General features: G+C 41.8%; 1 protein-coding gene across 2 annotated transcripts; it reads right to left on the reverse strand.

Annotated features, from left to right (window-relative positions):
* Nucleotides 1-7,746: 7,746 nt before the first annotated feature.
* On the reverse strand, nucleotides 7,747-20,230 carry Akirin1 (akirin 1). Of its 2 annotated transcripts, XM_074080524.1 has the most exons (5): nucleotides 19,868-20,227; nucleotides 15,213-15,353; nucleotides 12,039-12,173; nucleotides 10,165-10,236; nucleotides 7,747-9,286 (listed from the first exon to the last, which is right to left on the reverse strand). In XM_074080524.1, the coding sequence occupies exons 1-5, from the start codon at nucleotides 20,082-20,084 to the stop codon at nucleotides 9,276-9,278; spliced, it is 576 nt and encodes a 191-aa protein (XP_073936625.1). In that variant the 5' UTR covers nucleotides 20,085-20,227; the 3' UTR covers nucleotides 7,747-9,275. The 2 variants fall into 2 exon arrangements, with proteins under 2 accessions (XP_073936625.1, XP_073936626.1); XM_074080525.1 differs by lacking the exon at nucleotides 15,213-15,353 and having other exon boundaries at nucleotides 19,868-20,230.
* Nucleotides 20,231-21,514: the final 1,284 nt, after the last annotated feature.

Here is a 21,514-nt window from a genome sequence, read left to right on the forward strand (position 1 = left end):
ACTCCCACAAGCCCAGGATCCCACAGTTGCTATGGTGTCCACGGATTCCGGGATTCTCGTGCCTTACGACACAAGGCGTAACCCTCGCAGAAAGGGGCTCGTGGCTACTCCCTTCCCGGTGCCTCCTTATTTCCTTGCTCTGCTCCGCGTGGAGGGAGGTATAACCAAGTTAAAGGACCCGAGCCGTCGCCTGCTTCCATTCAAAATCGGGCGGAACACGACCAGGCGTTCGCGGAGTCGCGGCGATCGCGACACAACCCTGCTCCGTCCTCAAAGCGCCATAAGCGAAGGCCCCAATACCACCCCCTCAACGAGAGTCCAGGCGTCTGGACTTCACAGACCGGCTCCCCTGCAGTCCCCCTGGGTCTCCACTCACGCGACTTGGCCTTGGCCTGAAGGGTTTCCTCATGTTCACGTACCCGAGTCACAAGCTGAGAAAAGCAGTAACACTGAGAACTTTATTTAGGGATGATAGCACTGCCCCACAGATTGAATAAACTACGTAGCTTGCAGATCCTAGTACAAATGGGGAGAGAGCCTGAGTTTGCCAAACTGACCATCTAAGCTAAAGAAGGATGTGCCATTTGGGGATGAAGAAGTATCAAGTAGAAACATGAAACATTCAGAAGTCACCTAAGCGAGCTGAGTTGGGGAGGAGAGCTGTGCCAGGCTCATGACAGTCAAAAGAGGTTGATAAAAAATCCATTCTTAGAACTAACGCCCCTCATTTAAATGTATGGAGCTGCCTCTTGAATTAGGCTTCCCAAGAGGTATGATTCCATAAATAAAACACACTGGTGAAATCAAAGGTGCAGCTCACTACACATGGCATATATTCTCCTTTTAAGTTAACATACTGGAGTCTGGTTTATAAACCATGGCTTTTTAAGTGAGTCAGCATTCCTGGGTAACTAAATGAGCTGAAGGGAACCTGCCAGGGCAGCTGAGCAGCCTTCCCTAAGAAGCACCCTGCTGTCACGGGCACAGAACACAACAAAGCAAGGCAGTTTCTTACACTCTGTCCAGTGGTCTGTGAGCTTCTCTAAAGTAACTGCCAACTCGTACCTGCAGAGAGCCTACGGGAGGCTTAAAATAATTGAATCTGAAAGTTAAGGGAAGCATTTCAGGTGGTAAACTGAAAGATGAGCAGCCACATACTTCATTTAGTCACTTATGGATTACGAGACAAGACTAGAGGTTCAAGGTGGAACCAAAGCTCAGTATAGTAGAGGGGTTATGAAGACACATTAAGTGCATTATATGATGTTATAATCACAAAAATGAAGTGCTGTGAGGTGCATAAGCAGTGCACCTCAGAAAAGTCTTCCTTACAACCTAGTTTAGACACCTAGTTACTATCTAGCATTACCATCTTATCTTCTTTACTTCTAAGTCTTGGATTAACTTGCTTACTAATTTGCCTGTTCGGCAACACAAGAACTGTAAGCACCATAATAGCAGGACATTGTCTGCCCAGTTCAGTGATATATTCCTGATGCCTAGAACAGTACTTGGCAAACAGCTATGTGCTCAATAAACATTTATTAAATGAGTGTCTTGAAGGGGCAGAAAGGCAACTACTTGAGTAGGCATTTGTCAAGCTAAACAGGAACTAATTCTAGGGAGAATACTAGGAACAGGTTGAAAAATGATGGGTTGAGTATGAGTTGTTGGGACAGTTAAGAGAGTAAAATTTTTTAGTAGTGTATGCAAGAGCTAATTAATGCCTTTGATAAGTGAATTTAAGAGTCTATGCCCCTACCTCCAAAAAATTAAAAAGAAAATAAAGGAGGAAGGAACCAGAAGCAGCTATGGAACTGGACAGGATTAGGAAAGTGAAGGGTAAAGATAAACCACAGAAAAAGGATCTGTGAAGGTGTGCTATGAGGACAGGGAAGATTCTTCAAAAGCAATGGTCTTAAACACTATGCTTAAACATCCTTCCCAATTAATGTACAGGCAGGCCTTCATTAATTCTGACTGCCCAAAACATAAAAGGTTTGGCATTGGGGTCTGAACTCAAGGCCTCCCTCATGCTTGCTAGGCAGGCACTCTACCACTTGAGTCACTCTGCCAGCCCTTTTATGTGTTGGATATTTTCAATAGGGTCTCAGGAACTGTCCCTGCTGGCTTCGATCCTCCCAATCTCTGCCTCCTAAATACTGGAATTACAGGCGTGAAGCCCCAAGTTCCTGGCTAAATAAGGTTCTTAATGGTTCATCTGTCTAGTTTGGTATTTGCCCTTTTGTCCTGCGACCAGCTTTAAATTGGTTCTTCCCAAACCCCTAGGAATCCCATGTAAGAAGGACCAAAATCCTAGCAGTCAAAGACCTTTACCATGAAGCCCTTACTACCTAGTTCCAAACTCTCTTCCCTGGATCAACTTGAGTTTTTTATTCTGGCTAAAAAAGAATATATTTGTTGCATACCATGATTTTCTACCAGTCTTTGCAAACTTCAAGCTTCAATTCCTACTTTTGCCTACCTGAGCCCTATTCATCCTTTGAAACCACACTTCAACTTTACCTACTTTAGTGATCACTGTTGCTACTTAGAACTACTTCTTTTCCTTAGGCCACTACCTGCTACCTTGCATACAGCACACCTTGCCTATGTATATTCCTTGCCTGACTGAGTCTCTTTTCAGGGGTCAAAATTCAACTGAGGGCCCAGCCATGGTGGTGCAAACCTGTATTCCTAGCAAGAGGATCTTGAGTTAGCAGCCTACCTGGGTTACTTAGTGAGACCGTGTCTCACTACCTCTCTGTTCTAAAAAGCAGCTGAAATAAGAATTATTTTTGTAGGTAGGTGTGGTATAGTACAGGACAAAATAGCAAATACCAAACTAGATATACTAAGAACCTTATTTTGCTGGGCACCACTGGCTTCACCTCTACAATTCTAGCTACTCAGGAGGCAGAGATCAGGAGGATTGAGGTTTGAAGCCAGCCTGGGTAAACAGTTCCTGGGACCCTATCTCAAAAATACTCAACACACAAAAAGTGCTGGCAGAGTGGCTCAAGTGGTAGAGTGTCTGGAGCACAGGTGAGGCCTGGAGTTCAAACCCCAAGTACTTCCTGGTGGTACACATCTGTAATTTCAGCACTTAGGAGGCTGAGGCAGAAGGATCACTAGTTTGCTACCTAGCAAGAAACAAAACAAAACAAAACAAAACACCCTAGATCATTTTTTTTTTGGCAGTACCAGCATTTGAACTCAGGGCCTTCACCACGATCTTCCTGATCTCTGCTTTCTGAGTAGCTAGGATTACAGACACGAGCCACTGGCACCCAGCCTAAATTATTTTCTTGAAGTATCATAAAGCTAACTGGGTAACGAGCCAAAGTCTAAAAGACAGCTAAGCCTAGCACTCAGAGCTCCTTTTTTGTCTGAGGCATTTGCAAACCTGGAAGAAGCCCCTGGACACTTGAGCTGAAATTTCAGAAGTCTCAAGGACTGAAGTGAACAAAAATCAAAACTCAAGGCCAGCTAAAGGCAGCAACTCTACCAGACATCTTAAGTTGGGATCCCAAAGCATTATACCTTCAAGATAAGGGACAAACAAAAGCAAGCCAGTCCTCAGGTGAACTTACCAGCTGGCTGACAGCCAGGGAACCACCAATCTTCAACCTTAGTAATATCCCTAAGCACAGAAACCAGAAATCCTTCCTAGAGGTCTTTGTTATTTCTACAAATAATTTCCAAAACTAGTGTCCAGCTCAGTTAACCTGGCACATGTGGAGATAAACTACACGAACAATCAGTAAAAACAATACTGAATTTGTCAATGTACCTTATCTTCCTATAATGAAGTGCTATTTACTTCAAAGTGTGGTTGGGGGTAGGTAGCTGGAGATTTTCCCTAAATGTGTTCTTTTCTTCCCTGAGGTATCCAAGTTTACCCAAGGCCCAGTTTCACTGTAGCTCTTGAAAATTAGAGCACACTCTGAGGCTGCTTTCAGTAGGGCAGCAGAGAACTTGTATTTTACACACATTTTAGACCCATGCTATCTTCTGATACATAAAATCCTCACACCCTTTTGTTTTGCATACTGGGATGTAACTCAAGGCCTTATGCTTGCTAGGCAAAGGCTCTACCTATCATTTCAGCCACACCTCCAGTCCCTCAAACCCATTTTTGTACTTAAAATTTTAAAATGTTATCATTACTAATCACTTTCTTTCCTCGAATAGTATGTGCCCTGTCCTTATCTTTGGGAGTCACTGCTCTAAAAAGCTGTTCATTAGCTTTTACTGTAAGATACTTCAGCAGTTAGTTTTCATTTCTAAGCATGGGAATTTTTCATACCTCAATTTAAGGTATAAATTTTCTAGAAATGGCAAATTAGGGTGAATGTCTACCAAACTATAATATGCCAAGGATTATAAGCCAATTAAGTTTGTCTTGTTTGCTTTTTAAAAAAAAATGTTTATAATCATGTTACAGCGCAGGAGCTGGCAAACTTCTTGTTAAAGGGTCAGAGAGTAGGTCAGTTCTGTGGCCCATATATGGTCTTTGCTGCACATATTCAAGTATGGAGTTGCAGTGTACCAACAAATAGATATGGCAGTATTCTCATATACATTTCCAAAACCGGCCACAGTTTTTCAGGACCTACACCTTGAGCCGCTTTTTTGTGATGAGTTTTTTTGATAGGGTCTCACAACTGTTTGCTGGAGCTGGCTTCAAACTGCAATCCTCCTGATCTCTGCCTCCTGAGTAGCTAGGATTATAGGTGCAAGCCACTGGCACCTGGCCATAGTTTATTTATTTTTTGGCAGTACTGGGACTTGAACTCAGGGCCTCACCTTTGCTAGGCAGGCACTTGACCACTTGAGCCACTCCACCAGTTCCACAGGCCAGTTTATTAACACCCAGGGTTGGGGTGTGACTCAAGCAGTAGAGCACCTGCCTGGAGTTCAAATTCTGGTATCACAAAAAAATGTACGTAATATCACCACAGTTTATTGGCCAGTTTTATGAATATGTAACATACACGAAATATTCACTGAAAGGTATCACTCAATTCATTTGTCACTCCTGTGCTTTTTTTGGTGGGACTGGGTTTTGAACTCAGGGCTTCAAGCTTGCAAAGCAGGTGCTCTACCATTTGAGCCACACCTCCAGTCCACAATTCATCTCTATTATTTTCTCAGCCAAATACTTAAATTCTAATGAGAATGTTATTTTTTTGTTTTTCCACTTAGTTGGTCCTGGGTCCCGAACTCTGGACCTCCAGACCATTAGGCCAGCGCACTGTAGGGATTGAGCCACTTTGTCAGCCTGTTTGAGACAGGGTCTCACTATGTAGCCCAGGCTGGCCTCAAAATGGCAATCCTCCTGCCTCAGCCTACAGAGTGCCAGGATTACAGGTGTGTACTTCAAACCCAGCTCAAGAATGTAGGTTTTTTTTTTTTGCTTTTCTTTTTTTGGTGCTGGGGATCTAACCAAGGGCCTCACACATGCTGGGCAAGTGCTCTAACACAGAGCTACATCCCAGTACAAAAATGTCGATTTTGTTGACAAGGCGCATACATTAGAAAGCTGAGAATCACTACTGTGGACTGGAAGGTTTGTTTTTCACATCGGATGAAGTCTACTATATAGAAACCTGCAGGACTGGAGGCTTGGCTCAAGTGGAAGAGCATCTAAAAATGAGTTCAAACCCAGTTCCAAAACAAAAATTATAGATACATTTAAAAAAAAAAAGGTAACAATTTAAAGTGCATATTCTGTGCTCCAAGTTTTGCTAAATACTTTATGTACACTATTCCTTGCACTGAAAATAATGCTATACATTCTTTTGTACAGCATTACAGCATGCATACAACCCTTTTAGGCAAGGTTTACACAGCAAATTACTAACACACAAGGATGAAACACCTAAACATCTAAAGGCCATTCCTATAACAGTGATAGTAGCCAACCAATTCTACAGGGTGGACAGAGAATACTCACAATATATTAAAGTTTACCCAAATTCTTTTATTTTTGTGGAGCTGAGAATCAAACCTAGGACCTTGTAGGTAGCTCTCTACCATTAGACCATACCCCAAACAAGCCCCAAATTCCTGAGTTCTCTCTGAGGTTCCTCCCTTGGAGGAGCTCTCAATAATTATCGCTGCCTCGGGGGCTTTTATCTTCCCTTTATTCCTCTGAACCCGGCATGGATACCTCTTTCATTCCCCCTAAACTTCAGATAGTCCTAAGAGGGTAAGTGGGATTCAAATACAAAAACTTAACTAGCTCACTTATTAGGGCTTTTCTAAAACCGTATGATTCCAGTGAATCATAGTTGTAGGTTTTCTTCTTCCTTGGGCCAGTATTTCGTTTGGAGGTTCTAGCAGGGGAGTGCAGCTACTCGTATACCCTTGATGGAAGAACGGCCCTCCTCTATCAGGGATGGTCATCCTCTTCGACCAAGCGCGCAGCTTCGGGAGGGACGCACATGGAGCAGTGAGGGAGGAAGGGGACACCCGCCTAGCCAGCCAGATCAGCCGAATCAACCCTGGCGATCAATGGGGTGACAGATGTCACAGCCAGATCGCCCTCACTTCCCGGTATTTCTGTATGACAAAAGCAAGTGCCCTTAAGTTCAAGTTCCAGCAATCAAGGTTGAGGAAAGAATTCTTTCACCAGTCTAAGACCTTTATCTTCCAGGTCTTCAATCTTCTGTCCTAGGAACTATTTTTTTTCTAGATTGTAAACACTGAACAAATGTGTAGTCTCTATTGGTGATCCCCAAACCTAGCCATAATGTTATCTTAGTACATGCTTATAATCCCAGCTATGTGGGAAGTGACAATGTGGAGACTGGGGTTTGAGGTCAGCCTGGGCAAAAAAAAGGGCAAGATACTATCTCAAAATAAGCCAGGGACCAGGCATGGTGGTACACACCTGTAATCCCAGTTACCTGGGAGAATCACTATTCAAGGCCAGCCCAGAGAAAAAATATTAGCGAGACCGTATCTCAACTAATAAGCCGGGCTTGTGCTGTGCCTGTAATCCCAGCTGGCTGTGAATGAAAAAATAAAAACACATGACACTATCTGAAAAATAACTGAAGCAACAAAAGGACCAGGAGGTGGGGGTGGGAGGGGATGGCCCAATCCGTAGATCACCTACCTAGTATGCTCAAGGCCCTGAGATCAAATCTTAGTACCACCTAAAAAACAAAACAAAATACCTACACATACAAAAAAACAAAACAAAACTCTACTTTGCAGCCAGAGGCCATTTAGTAGAACTGGGGTTGACACTTGCAAAAAGGGGCACATTTACAGTAATCTGTAATAGGCTTGCAGTGAAGCAGTGTACCCTATTCCATCCAAGTATCCAAGTCCAGTCTTAAAGGGTTTTGTATTTTATTTTGAGGGGGTGTTAGAGTTTGAACTCAGGGCCTCACACTTGCTAGGCAGGCACACTATCACTTGAGCCACTTCACCAGCCCTCTTCAAGACTTTTGATGGTTCCCATGAACGTCCTTTCCTTGTTTTGGTGTGACTATTCACTGTAGGGCTGCTCCCATTACAGCCAGTGTGATGCTAGAACAAGTGACTACCCTAGAAAAAGAAATGAAACAAATGGCCCTTCAAATATGAAGCAAAATCATTCTTTAATTGCTAAGAATCAATGCTGGCCTTTTAAAAAGTCTGTATTGATGCAGTGTTGCACTTGGAAATGGTTATAGGAGCCTCATGTCAATTATCTGAATTAAACATTATCACAGTATTAAGAAGGCAAAGTAAACAAATAGCTTAAGTATTTTATTTGTTTGCAACTAAGCTTGTTAACACTATATAATGAAAATGTACAAAGAATAATGTTGCAGTTTTTGGTTAGATTTAAGTCAAAGACATTCATTAATAAAGGAATCTTTGAATGTGAATATTCCAGAAATTTCTCTAAGCCATTTGATCAGAACAACTGTCTCTGAATATTACCTTACTTTGGAAGGTACTGGCATACATTTGAATTAAACTCAAGAATTTTTCAAAATAAGCCATAATTAAAAAAACTACTCTATATTCAAACTAAAACAATTTTAATAGAACTTTCCTTTCCAGAAACAATAGTAAAGGAAACAAGGCATTTTTGTAAAATGTGGTCCTGAACAAGTCACAGTAAAAAATAAATGTATACTTAACTTCCACCTCCTCAAAACAGAGGCTACTTTCTGTTCCAGAGCCTTGGAAACAAGGTGAAGAACAGCCTATCAGCAACTTCGGGCAGGGGGTTGCCAAAACAAAGCTGAAGCAGTTGAACATGGACACCTCAGAAAAGTTGGAAGAGCCTGACCAATGAATCTAATTTCTATTTTTAATAACTGACAAAAAAGTGAAGTGGCTCCTTCCAAGTAGCAGTGCTGCCAGGGCCCAGCCCAGCCCTGTGCTCACCTGTTATGCTCCCGAGCAAACCCTGATGCACCTGCTCCAGGGAGACCCTTTCCCTGTAGAGGTTCAGTGTCCACAGAGCTCTTTGTGTGAAGGAGGTGAGCGTAGACTCCACAGGGTATTTTAAGGCTTGGAGTCAAGAGTATTTTTGTAACACGGCTAGGCAGAGACCATGTGTCAATGGCCTGTCTCCAGTTTGTTCTAATTTCTCACCACACACTTGTAGATCTAGGACCTCAGACCTTTGCTACATCATCATAATCACATCTAATGTCCATTCTAAATTATGATTCATATGCTGTGCCAGGAAACAGTCCCTGTATTTAACAATAATACCTACACATAAAACAATCCACTGTTACAACTTATATGGTCACAAAACATTAATGATCGTCTGTAGATCAAGCAAATGTTTTTAACCATAATTGTCGTGCATCAAATTCACAGCCAGAATCCCCAATATTAAAAAAAAAATTTGCACAATACAAATAATAACTTAAAACGCACATACACACATATACACACACTCTCACACACACTTCTTATAGAACTGTGCTTGGGGAATCTCCATTTGCTGACTGCCACCAAAGGCATATTTTGCTCAACTGCTGCTCCAGGATTTCTGTTTGGAAAATCTATCACAGTAGGGCACAGTTGTTTATTGGATGAGCAGAAAAGAAAGATATGCTTGTGGCAACCAGAAAGTTTTAAGGTCTTTCAAGTTGTATAAAATGGACCTGCAGAAATTTAAGTGTTCTCAGGATGCAAAGTTGGAGCTGAAATGTGATATCAAACCAGTTGCAAAAAGTGTACAGCAGCCATCTCTTGAGGTCAAACCTGGTACCCAGATAGTCAAAAAAAAAAAAAAAAAAAAAAAATCTTCAAGATACATCTGCAAATTAGGAACAAAAACAAAAGATAAGAATACTGAGAAGAAATGTAGGGTCATTTTTTTTTTATATTCACTAATGATAAATGATAAACAGCACAAGCCACCATTTAAAAGGTACTTAACTTCAAGAATTTAAGAAACCTGGCTAGAGTTCAGTTAATTACATAGCTATCTATAATTAACACTTCTGAGTAACTGAAGTTGTAAATGTTTAGACTTAAGAAATCCTAATCACACACCTGATAAGCTCGCTTTCATAAATCATAATCAACTTTCATAAATTAACAACTGCAATCACCATTCTGGAGAAAAGACAGGTAACAAAACAGTTGATGTTGGAGTCAGATTACCTTGGGTTTCAATCCTGGTTGACACTAGCTGTGGTCAGCTTGTGCAAATTACTTAACCCTTTTAAGTGCTATCCTCACCTACAAAATGGTAAGTTTCTCCCTCACACAGTCACTAAGAGCACAACATTTGGTGAGGATGTAAAGGACTTTAACAGTGCTGGACACCTAAGTACTATTAACTATTATCATTATTACTATTACTACTTGCAGTACTGGGGTTTGAACTCAGGGCCTACACCTTGAGCCACTCTGTCAGAACTTTTTGGTAATGGGTTTTATCAAACCCATTACCAAATAGGTAATGATAGGTTTTACAAATTATTTGCCCAGGCTGGCTTTGAACCACGATCCTCCTGATCTCTGCCTTCAGAGTAGCTAGGACTATATGCGTGAGCTACTGGTGCAGGGATTCTTAGCTATTATTTTAATTCACAGGGGGTTATTGCTCTCAGATGGTTAAGATATTCCATGTCAAAATCTCTTTCTTAAAACTTGGAAAATTCAAAGAAAAACTTGGCATATACTTACAGCTTGTTGGCCTTGTCCCATATCGCCGCATAATCTGATCATGTGTGAATTTCACAAAAGATTCATACTGTTCTGTGAGGAAAAAATAGTATACATTTAGCTCAGAACCTTCCCCCCTCCAGCAAGTTTTCAAGAATCAAGTGTGAGGATGACAACTATCTTCTTAGTTTGAGTTCTCTCTCCTTTCAAACACTCCTTATAAATGTTACTGTGGGATCTGTTCCTTTAAGATCCAAATTCTTGTCTCCTTGATTTGGCCACTGATCATCTACCCCATTTTCCCAATAACTATTCCTTTACTTTAACTCTATCCCCTAATAATGGCCTCCCAAAACAGAGATATGTACTCAACTTCAATGAGCCAGGAAATTTCCTGTAGTTCATGAAGTTTTGGAGTTCTTTCTTTGCTATAAATCTCAATGCCTGCACTGAAAATATTAATGAGTGGTCTGGGGGATGTACCTCAGTGGTAGAATGCTTGCCTAGGATTAGAAAGGCCCTAGGTTTGATTCCCCAGCACTGCTAAATACATAAATAAATAAAAAAGAAAAACACGAGGAGGTAAGATTGGCCAGAAAGTTAAAGAAAATTCTAGTCAGGCACTGGTGGCTCACGCTTGTAATCCTAGCTACTCAGGAGGCAGAGATCAAGGAGGATTGTGGTTTGCAAGACCCTATCTCAAAAATAGGCAACACAAAAATAGGGCTGGCGGAGTGGTTCAAGTGGTAGAGCACTAGCCTAGCAAGCATGAGGCGCTGAGTTCAAACACCAGTACCACCAAAATTAAAAAAAAAAAAAAAAAATCTATACTATGTAATTGTAGATAGTTCCACAGAAATATATTCTCTAAAAGAAACTCAGCAGAAAGGCAGGAAGTACCCTGACATCTGTGAACAAGAAAGTGACTTAAAGCCAAAACAAATTACACTAGATAGGAGTGGGAGAAGTAATGATTATAATATATATTATTAGCATGTTAAGGGATCCAATTCATTCTATAAGCAGACCAATTTAATTTTGCTTAACCCAAGTTCCCAACTTAAAGCAGACCTATTAATAGTCTGCAAATCTTTTTGTGTGGGTCACCAGATTAGGATAAAATACTGTTATAAGAAGAACTGGTTACTTAAAATCTCTATGATCCCAACATCATCCCACTGTTTTCTTTCACTAAACATGTATTGCTTCATGCTTGCAAAGAAGGTACTCTACTGGTTGAGCCACACCTCCAGTCCATTTTGCTCTGGTTACTTTGGAGATGGAGTCTCTTGAACTATTTGCTTGAGCTGGCCTCAAACCTCTATCCTCCTGAGCTAAGCGTCCCAAGTACCTAGGATTTCAGATATGAGCCACCAGTGCCCAGCTTACTTTCCATTCTTGATTCAGATCCCTTCACATAAGGCTCTACTCATTGCCATTACTAATCACTACCACTGCTCTATTCTCAGCTGGGTTCTCCTTGCTTTATTCTATTGTACCTCACAAATCACAGGATGCTCAACTTCTAAAAAGTGACTCCCACTAGAAGTTTGAGTACGCTGACAATTCTGCACTCCTAAACACCTATTGAAAGGTTAGTCCCATATTTAACCACCTGTTTACCAGCTGGCTAGTCCAAATGGCCTACTCAATGCTTTTATTAATATGGAATACTCTCACATAATGGCTTGGTTTATCTCCTTTCAGAAATGCAAAGAAGTTCTTCCATATTATGTATAAATAACATGCTTACTATCGCCAGTGAGTTGCCTCAATATCCACAATTCAGTAACATCTCTTACCCGGAAGCCCTCTTTCTCTTAAGTTATTTAACTGAGGATTAGTTCATACTGAAGCCTATTAAAAATAATGGCTTAGTCATTGCCTCAGCCCACCTGCTAGTTTGGTATTGAGGATTTGTTCATACTCCTCCCGAATCTTTTCTTCATAGTCTTTTAAGAGCCGCTCACATATTATTCCAACTTGTCGAAGGGTAAAAGTGGGCTGGTCCTTCTTCATCCAGGAGGAACCTGGCCAGAAGATAAATCCAGTTTACGTAATATGTAATAGTTTTACCATTCAGAATTAACAACTTTATATAAACAGTCCTCAAGATATATAAAAACAATTTTGAAATTTTTATGTTGGACTGGGGACATGGCTCAAGTGGTAGACACCTGCTTAGCAAGCTTGAGGCCCTGTGTTCAAACTCCAGTACTGCCAAAAAGTGTATTTTAAAAAAATTTTTCACTATTACATGGAATATTTTCACAAAATGGGTCTCACTCTGTAGCCCAGGTTGGCCTCAAACTCAGCGTTTTCCTGACTTGACCTCCTGAGTACTGGGATTACAGATATGAACCATCACACCCAACCTCTGCCTGTCTTAAAAAGCAAAGCCAGAGAGGTAGGAGGAACAACATGTATCCAGGTGCGCTGGCTGAACTATATACTGTAGAACATTCTCTGATACTGTAACAATGTGAGCCCATACAGGTGGGGGAATAAGCTTATAACAGACATCTACCTTGTGGTGAGTGAGGTTAAGGGAGCAGCAGCCTAGTTCTGCAGTTAGCACTTGGAGCAACAGATTCCACAGGTGACTGCTTGATCATGATAAAGCAGCAGCCTTGGTGATAGCTCAGTCTGAGGTGTTCTTCAGAGACCAGACTAGAACTTGCTGCTTCAACTCTATTTGTCATTAAGTCATTTGACACCCTGAAACGAATCTTTTTTTTTGTTAAACTAAACACAGTATGTTTTTTTTCTCTACAAATAAAACCTGATTAAAACATCTACCCAACTCATCATCTGTAATTATTTCTCTTCTATAACATATTCTATCACTTCAAAATTATATTACTAAAGCTGGGCATAGTGGTACATACCTATAATCCCAGCACTCAGGAGGCCAAGGCAGGAGGATCAAGAGTTCAAGACCAAGCTGGGCACTGGTGGCTCATACCTGTAATCCTAGCTACTCAGAGATCAGACAGATCATGGTTTGAAGCCAGCCTGGGGAATATAGTTCGCAAGAGCCTAACTCAAAAAAAACCCTTCACAAAAAAAAAAAAAAAAAAAGAGCTGGTGGAGCAGTGGAGTAGTTCGAGGTGTAGGCCCTGAGTTCAAACTCCAGTACCACACACACACACACACACACACACACAAAGTGTTGAAGGCCAGCCTTAGCTACACAGTGAGATCCTGTCTCAAACAAATTCTATTACTAAAATCTCAAGAAACAATTAGGATACTTATTAGCTGTAACCACTGAAGAGACTGAAATTTGAGTATATCCAAGAGAAATTAAATAGGATATTGTTCCAGAGCCAGGTGTTAAGGAAACAATTTTTTTTTTTTTTTTTTGGAAACAGGGTCTCTTACTGTAACCTAGATGGCCTCCAACTCACAATCCTCCCTCTCTTAGCCTCCAGAGGGTTGGAATTATAGACATGGACCACCATGCCTGGCTAAGGAGACAATCGTTTGTTTATTGAGACAGGATCTCGCTATGTAGGCCCAGGCTGGCCTTGAACCCAAGATCTTCCTGTCTCAGCCTCCTGAATGTTTAGGATTACAGGCATATTACCACCATTCTTGACAAAGGGAATTTTTTTTTACTTTTTCTTTTTTTTTGAGCAGTACCAGGGTTTAAACTCAGGATTTGCACTTGCTAGGCAGGTGGTCTACCACTTGAGATACTCCATTTGCCCCCAAGGAGACAATAAAAAAAAAAATTTTATTGAGTTGGGGACATAGCTTAGTGGTAAGAGTACTACTTATCTAGCACACATAAGGCCCTAGGTTCTATCTCTAGTACTACTAAATAAGTAAATACTTATTTATTGAGGTGGGCATGGTGGCACACATCTATAATCCCATCTACTCAGGTGACTGATGCAGGAGGATCCCAAGTTCAAGGCCAGCCTGGCCAACTTAGTGACACTCTGTCTCAAAATGAAAGAGAGTTGGGGATATAGCTCAGTCATAGATTGCTTGCATAAGGCCCTGGGTTTGATCCCCAGTATCAAAAAAGTTAGCATTGGCCTTGATTCTAAGGTCTCTGACTAATTCTCTGTCATCATCAATATACTAATCATTATTATTTAATAATAATAATAATTGGCAATGACAGTGTAGCTCTGTAGTAAGAGTGAGTGCTTACCTGGCTAGCATGCATAAAACCCTGAATTCCATCCCAGACTGCAAATAATAATTTAAGTTGAAATTTATATAACACAGAATTAAGCACTTCAAAAGCAAACAATTCAGTGACATTCAATAGTCACAATATTGTGCAACAACCACTTCTATCTAGCTTGAAAACATTTCTATCACTCTAAAAAAAATAAAACCCCTTACCAGGTATGTGGTTTCGCCCCACTCTCCCCTTCCCCTAGCTCCTGGCAACCACCAATTTCTATTCTGAAAGGAGACAATTTTTTTTTTTTTTTTTTTTGGTAGTTTGAGACAAGGCCTCACTATGTAGCCCAGGCTGGTCTCAAAGTCCTGCCTCCCTTCCCCAAATGCTGAGGGAATGCTGGGATTATAAGTGTGTACCACACCATGTCCCTTGAGACAATTCTTAAGGTAACTTTTAGCCCTTAGAATTATTAAGAATTATACTCTCTTCTGAGGAAACAAACTCCTCCACTGTTAAAGGAGACAAGAGCTTCCCAACGCTTGCAGATGTTCAGACACTGGCTTGTTGATCATATGCATGAATATGGCAGGCAAACTTGCCATATTCACTAAGTGACCATAAAGATTCCCTCCAACCCTGAGACTTTATTTTTGAGCATATCCTCTCACCATGTGCCAATGATGTTCCATAACAAGACTGTCCAACAGAACTTTCTGTAATGATGGAAAAGTCCTATAATTGTGTGCTCAATACAACAGTCACATGTGGTTATTGTGAACTTTAAATGTGATTATTGCATCTGAGAAATTAATTCAAAAATTTAATTTTAGTTAACTTAAATGGCTAATAGATAGATACATTGCAGTTATAAACAAGCATATTCTTAAATTCCAAAATTGGATTTTGCATACCAAAGCACCCTTACCTGGAGAACTAGGTGCTGTAAGTGCAGAGGAGTGAGGCTGGCTTTCTGAAGTACAAGCTTCACTCTGATTGAGAACAACTTCTAAATGTCTCCACCTCTGATAACGACTATATTCTTGCTTTATGTTCTGAAAAATTTGCTCTAATGAGAAAAGAAAACAAACTTGAGCACTAAGTTTATTGTGTCATTTCTTCAAAATTTTTAGAAGTTGGACTAGACAAGGAAAATCTTTATTCTTTTCTTCTTTTTTTGCATGAGGCTAGAGCTTGAATCCAGGGCCTCATGCATGCTAGGCAAGTACTCTACAATTGGGCTATATCCCCAATCCAAGAAAGGTGTACTGACTATACTTTAAATATTTCCTTTGGCATACAGATCTCAATCTCCTCCCTCCCCTCATGTTATTTACAAGTCAATGTTTATACTGCATAAAGCACTCCTTCTATAGCCCCAAAGTGTGGGCTCTAATTGCCACTATTTCAAAATGCACAGAAGAGCAGCTATTTTGGCATAAGCCACCCAGACAGTTTCCTTCATGTGTTTTCCTGTGGCAAGGAAGACTAGACCTGCTGTATGCTGGATGATTAATTCAATTTGCAATAAAAGAAACCATCCTATTATTTTTGACCTTTTAAGTTTTACATTTTCACAAACTACATACAATATTAAGGGTACATCTCTTATCACCCAAAGCTTTCTAACAATGCAGCTTTTGTCCCGTATGTTGAGACTCTTTAAGACTTTTGGGGAAGAGAAAACCAAAATTATGTTGACAGCCTGGACACTGACCAGAGGAGGAGCTGAGATTTATTGCTTGTAATTGATAGTAAGGACTAGAAAAGAGTTTTCTGATCCTACAAGAGGCAGATTATTTTCGAGTCAAGGTGATCAAACCAAATTTGGTAATGTTATTAAACTCAATCCAGGAAATACCAATTACTATCTTGAAGTATACTCCTAAAGATAGCAAAGAATCTGGAAGGATGAGATTTTCAAGTTTTTTTATTTTTGTATTCACATTCCAGATAATATAAAGCCTAATAAGAAACAAGCAAACAAACAAAATAAATCCAGAAAATTGTCCCTCTAATGCAAATTATTCTAGTGTATATTTACTCCACTATGACCATGTATTTTAGTGGTGGAATATACTAATGCCACTTTGCTTCTTACTAGCAATGTGACTGTAACTTTGGGACACCATTCAGTATCTTTAGTTCTTCAATATAAATACCAAATACCTATATGATTATAGTATGAATCAAAATTAAAGATATTAATAACGCCATAACAAGTAATGGTGCAGTGCAGGACACAACATGAATTCAAAGTACCTTCACACCTAGGTTAAACTCCTTCATTCTCTGCCCAAATGCTGGAATATAGGATTAGCGATGCTTTCCCTTAAGAATGCTATGAAGTTTGTATTTTAGATCCCTGAATTTATGAGGTTTTTATTTATATACGTTTTCTTGACGGAACTGTGGTTTGAACCCAGGGCTTCGTTCTTGCAAAGCAGGCACTCTACTGCTTGAGCCACACTTCTGGTCCAAGTATTTGTTTTTAAAAAGTAATATTCCTGCTAGATTCAATACAAGGATGTAAGGAACTGCAGTGACTTGAAACAAGAAAAGACAAGTATGAAGACAATGCTTCTGAGTACAGAAGGTCTTTGATAAACTCCAACTGCCTCCTGTATACCACAGTGAACAAATGGAAAGATAAAACTTTGAGACTAGCAGAAAGACTACCAAGTTCAAGAATCTAAATACGGTATCTACAGGGAAAAAAACAAGAAATAGATATGATTTTCTTTTGAAGGAGGACACATAAAACAAGAAAACAGCATTTTTTTTTTTAAAAAAAGAAAAGTGCAAATTCCTTTTTAACATTGGCTAATTTTAATCTTGCCACTCATTATTCAGGTTCTATCAGAATATCTACAGGTCAAAATTCAAACACTTAAATATACCATTCAAGATCCAGCCCCAATTTATTTTCCTAGTTCTATCTCCCACTACAACCTAGTTCCATTAAACTTTTCTTAATTTGTTGGTGTTCTGACTCTGCTCTAGCAGTTTCCCTTTGCTTGACATGGGACTCAGCCTTTCTCCCAAACATTGAGGACTCAGCTAAAATCCACCTCAATGTAGAAGGTATTCTCCAGCTCTCAAGGCACAATCAAGCTGGCAGAGTGGTTCAAGTGGTACTAGAGCACCTGGTTAGCAAGCATGAGGCCCTGAGTACAAACTCCAGTGTACCACCAAAAAAAAAAAAAAAATCAAGTCATAATCAATTAAGTGCTTGGCATCTAGATTCATTCCACATTTACAAACATCCCCTGAGCAACCCCATGACTGGTATCTATTCATTAAAAATTTAAGCAATAAAAGATTAATTTTATAGGCCCTTTTCATAAGAGGTGCTTTTGTTACACGTATCATTTTTTAAAATTAAAATTTCTTGACTATTTCTGAGAGAAGTTTACACCCTTGAAATAACTGGCATGTTACAAAATGAAGTCAAATTGTTAAACAGTCACCTTTCCATTACCTGACCTTATTCTATTTGTATAGCAACTAACATTCCCCCCATCTTCCTTTTTAATCCAGAAGACATCTTTCACTTAAGACAAAACATACAATGAATTATTTTTTCTTTTTCTTTTTTTTTTTTGTGGTTCTGGGGTTTGAACTCAGGGCTTCACACTTGCTAGGCAAAGGTGCCCTACCACTTGAGCCACTGGCCAGCTGGAATAACGAATTATTAATACTTTGTATTTCTTTAATGACAGAACCAAATTCCAATAAACATTAACAAAATGTAACTCAGTGATAGAGTGAATGCAAGTGTGAGGCCCTGGGTTTGATCCCCAGCACCACAAAATAAAATAAAAACTAAGTAACATAACCGAGGGTGTATCTCCTCCAGCACATGCTTGACAACCAGCACCAAAAAAAAAAATCATGAAAATAAAATTAAAAAATATATAGCCTGCCATATTCAGGCTTTCAAATAATTTCAGCAATTTTCATGTATTAAGCAATTGTGATGTCAACTACAATGCAACTAATCTAGACGGTAAGTATTGAAGAAATAAAACATTTACATAAAATCCATAAAAACCTCACTTTTCAAGTGGACACCTCTGCCCCCAAACCTTTTTTTTTTTTTTTTTTTTGAGATGGGATGTGCTCTCATTATGTTGCCTAGGTTGGTGGGCTCAAGTGGTCTTCCCATCTCACCCTCCCAAGTAGGCGGGACTACAGAAACACACCACCAGGCCCCGCATGCTCCCTGCTTTTAAGGGTCCATTACAAAAAACTTTTCCAAATGTTACCTCATTCTGTGCTTAAGGCTATGTACAACATTAAGTGATCATGGAATTTAAAGCAGAACAGAATTCCTTATGGGTTGGTTAGGTAATAGATGGAATGACTCTTGGAATTAGCAAACAGAAAGAAAAAGAGACAGCAAAGTGGGTCTGGAGGGAAGTCAGACACAATGAAGAAAAATACATAAAAGTTCTAACTAGGTAAGACAGGGTGATAGCTAACAAATCGTTTTAATTCTAGGACTGAGGAGATGAACTTGATTAAGAATATTAGATCTGGGAAAGCTCAGATGGCTGCAGGAGTCTTTGTGTGGGAATGGGGACCTGAAATCTGAATAGTGGGTGTGCAGAGGATGGAGGAAATGAAACGTAAAGGCACTTGTAGCTGAACAGAGGTGAGGAAAGATCATTTTAAAGGGGATTCCAAGGTTTTGCTTAAGCTCGAGGAATAAAAAAAAAATAAATGACTCTCCAAAATTCATTTTCGAAAGCTCATTTCTGGGAACCCTTTAAAACTGCTTAATATTAATGCTGATGCACTTTCCTCGTACTACTGCAATATGATAGGTATCTTTTCTGTCATACGAGTCCTTCCCTTCCCTTGGCCAAAGTGGAATGCCTTATGAAGGAAGAGTCCCTGGGCTGCAGAGAGCTGAATCTCTACTCCTTGACCTCTGGATGTTGAAACATTCCCAAATTCTGGCCAAGAACCTACCCACCTCAAGCCATATATGGTACAAGACAATAGCCACACAATAAAACATGGCCAGTCCCTTTTAGAAATGGTCAGGTTAAAATTGGATTCCATGACTCCTGCGGCGGCATCTGATCCCTAAAGACTTCTGGTAACCAGGTCTCCCTACAAGCTACAGCATGGTGCTGGGCAGCACACTTACGCCCCTTCCCCATCATCACCGAGCCTCCCCTGCCCCCCCTCGACCCCCCCCCCGCCGACGTGTGAGCAGAATCCAATTTCCCAGGGCCCACTGGATCAGCAGGGCGGCTCGCTGCGGAGAAGGCAGGAGGGGCTTCAGGGGCCGGCAGGGCCCGGGGCTGGGCGATAATTCCTACCTTCCTCTCCGTGCCCAGCCCACTCCTCGTTCCAGGAAAACCCAAAACCGACACCATGGGGCGACTGCCCCTCCCGGATGTCTCCCGTTTCCGGAAGCAAACAGGCCAAGCAGCACCCCAGTTCCTTTTTCTCAAGGCAAAGAGGGGGTCCGTGGGTGAACCGGGCCGGCGTTCCCCAGCCTCTCCCACCCCGCCCCCTCCCCCATGCCTGGGCCTGGCTTCCTGCCAAGCCCGCAGCAGCGCAGGTTACCCGGAGTTGGAAGGCGCCGCTCGCTGCCGGGCGGGGCGGGCTGCTGTAGAGACGGCGGCGGGGTCTGCATCTGAAGTGGCGGCGGCTCGGCGTCCGGGGGCCTGAGGCCCGGAGTGGGGCCAGGCAGAGGGGCACAGCGCCGCCGCTTCGGGGAACCGGGGCTCAGCAGCGCCGCTTCGAACTCCATGGGCCGCTTCAGTGTCGCTCCGCACGCCATGCCGCTGAATGGCGAAGGACCAGGAGCGGACGCGGCAGCAACTATGACCTGAGCTCCGGCTCCTCAGCGGGGCTCCAGAGCCAAGCCGGCTCCAATGGCGCCTTCAGCACCCGGCAGCGGCTCTGGCCCCGCCTCCTGTGACGTCACGGCGCTCGCCACCGCCCGGAGGGGGGAGGAAGCCGGAAGAGGGCTGTTCCGGGAGGTCGGTCAGCCGGCGCTGGGCCCGTAGCGCCCCCGCTGAGGAAGTGGAACGGTCTGGGAGGAGAGCGTGGTAGCCAAGCAACATCGGGAAGGCCCCCACCCCCGCCTCTGCCCCTCCCAGGGTCCCCTCCCCCTCTCCTCTCCCAGGCCGTAGTGAGCGGGTGGCCCCTTAGGTTTTCGCACCTGCGCTGCACGGGCGTGGGGGAGGGGCAGCTTGTAGGGCTGGGTGTGAGGCTGCAGGGGTCGGGGGCCTCCCGGTGACCCGGTAACCTGCTTCTGGGCGGCTCTTGTCCCCATGATAAAAGAGAAGGTGATTCTCTAAGGTCATCAGGGGCATTCCGCTGAGTCCAGAGAAATCTGCGCTTAAACCTAACCGATTATTTGAGGATGGATTTTTAGGAAGTCCACGGACCCGATGAAATTGTGGTCAAAATTGTGTAGAGGTGTGTTTGTGGATGTATTTGGGGAATAGATGACACATATATTAATTCATCAAATGCGTCTCTTACGCAAAAATTAAAAAAAAAAAGTGGCTTAAACCATTAAGCGCTGACTTGCGCTTCTGCATCTGACTTGGCAGCTCAGGCAGGTTCTTCCTCACGGCCGGCCGACATTCTGGGAAAATGGTTCTGCTTTCTAAAGAAACTGTGTGCTTGTATTTTCCTGGGGAGCAGTTTCAGTGCTTTCAACGGATCGTCAGAGGGATCTGTGATCCAAAAAGGTTAAAGCCGTTCTGTAAGAAGTAATCTATATTAAATAATGGTCATGCCTCCTGGGATCCATTTTCAACATATCTCTGTGATTGACTTTCCAGAACAGTCCAAATTCTAGATACTCTCTTCTAATAGCCAGGATGGCAGTCGACCGTGCCTCAGCACCTCACTTGGAACATAGGCATTCTACTTTAAGCTCCATTTTTTTTGTTGTTGATTTTCTCTGAGTCCTCTTCTGTTTCTCCAAATTCTTTAAACATCATAACGTATGCGCTGGAGGTGTGGCTCAAGGGATAGAGCTCCTGCCTCACAAGCCAGAGGCCTTGACTTCAATCCTCGGCATCTCACACACACACACACACACACACACACACACACACACACATATTATAGGTCGTGTTTTTGCATTGATCTTTGTAAAATAAATAATTCTAAGATGACTGAGCATGCCAAATGTTATTTATTCATTTATTTTGCGGTTCTAAGAATGAAACCCAGGTCCTTGCACATGCTAGG

This window comes from Castor canadensis, chromosome 7 (assembly GCF_047511655.1).
Source record: "Castor canadensis chromosome 7, mCasCan1.hap1v2, whole genome shotgun sequence".
NCBI lineage: Eukaryota > Metazoa > Chordata > Mammalia > Rodentia > Castoridae > Castor > Castor canadensis.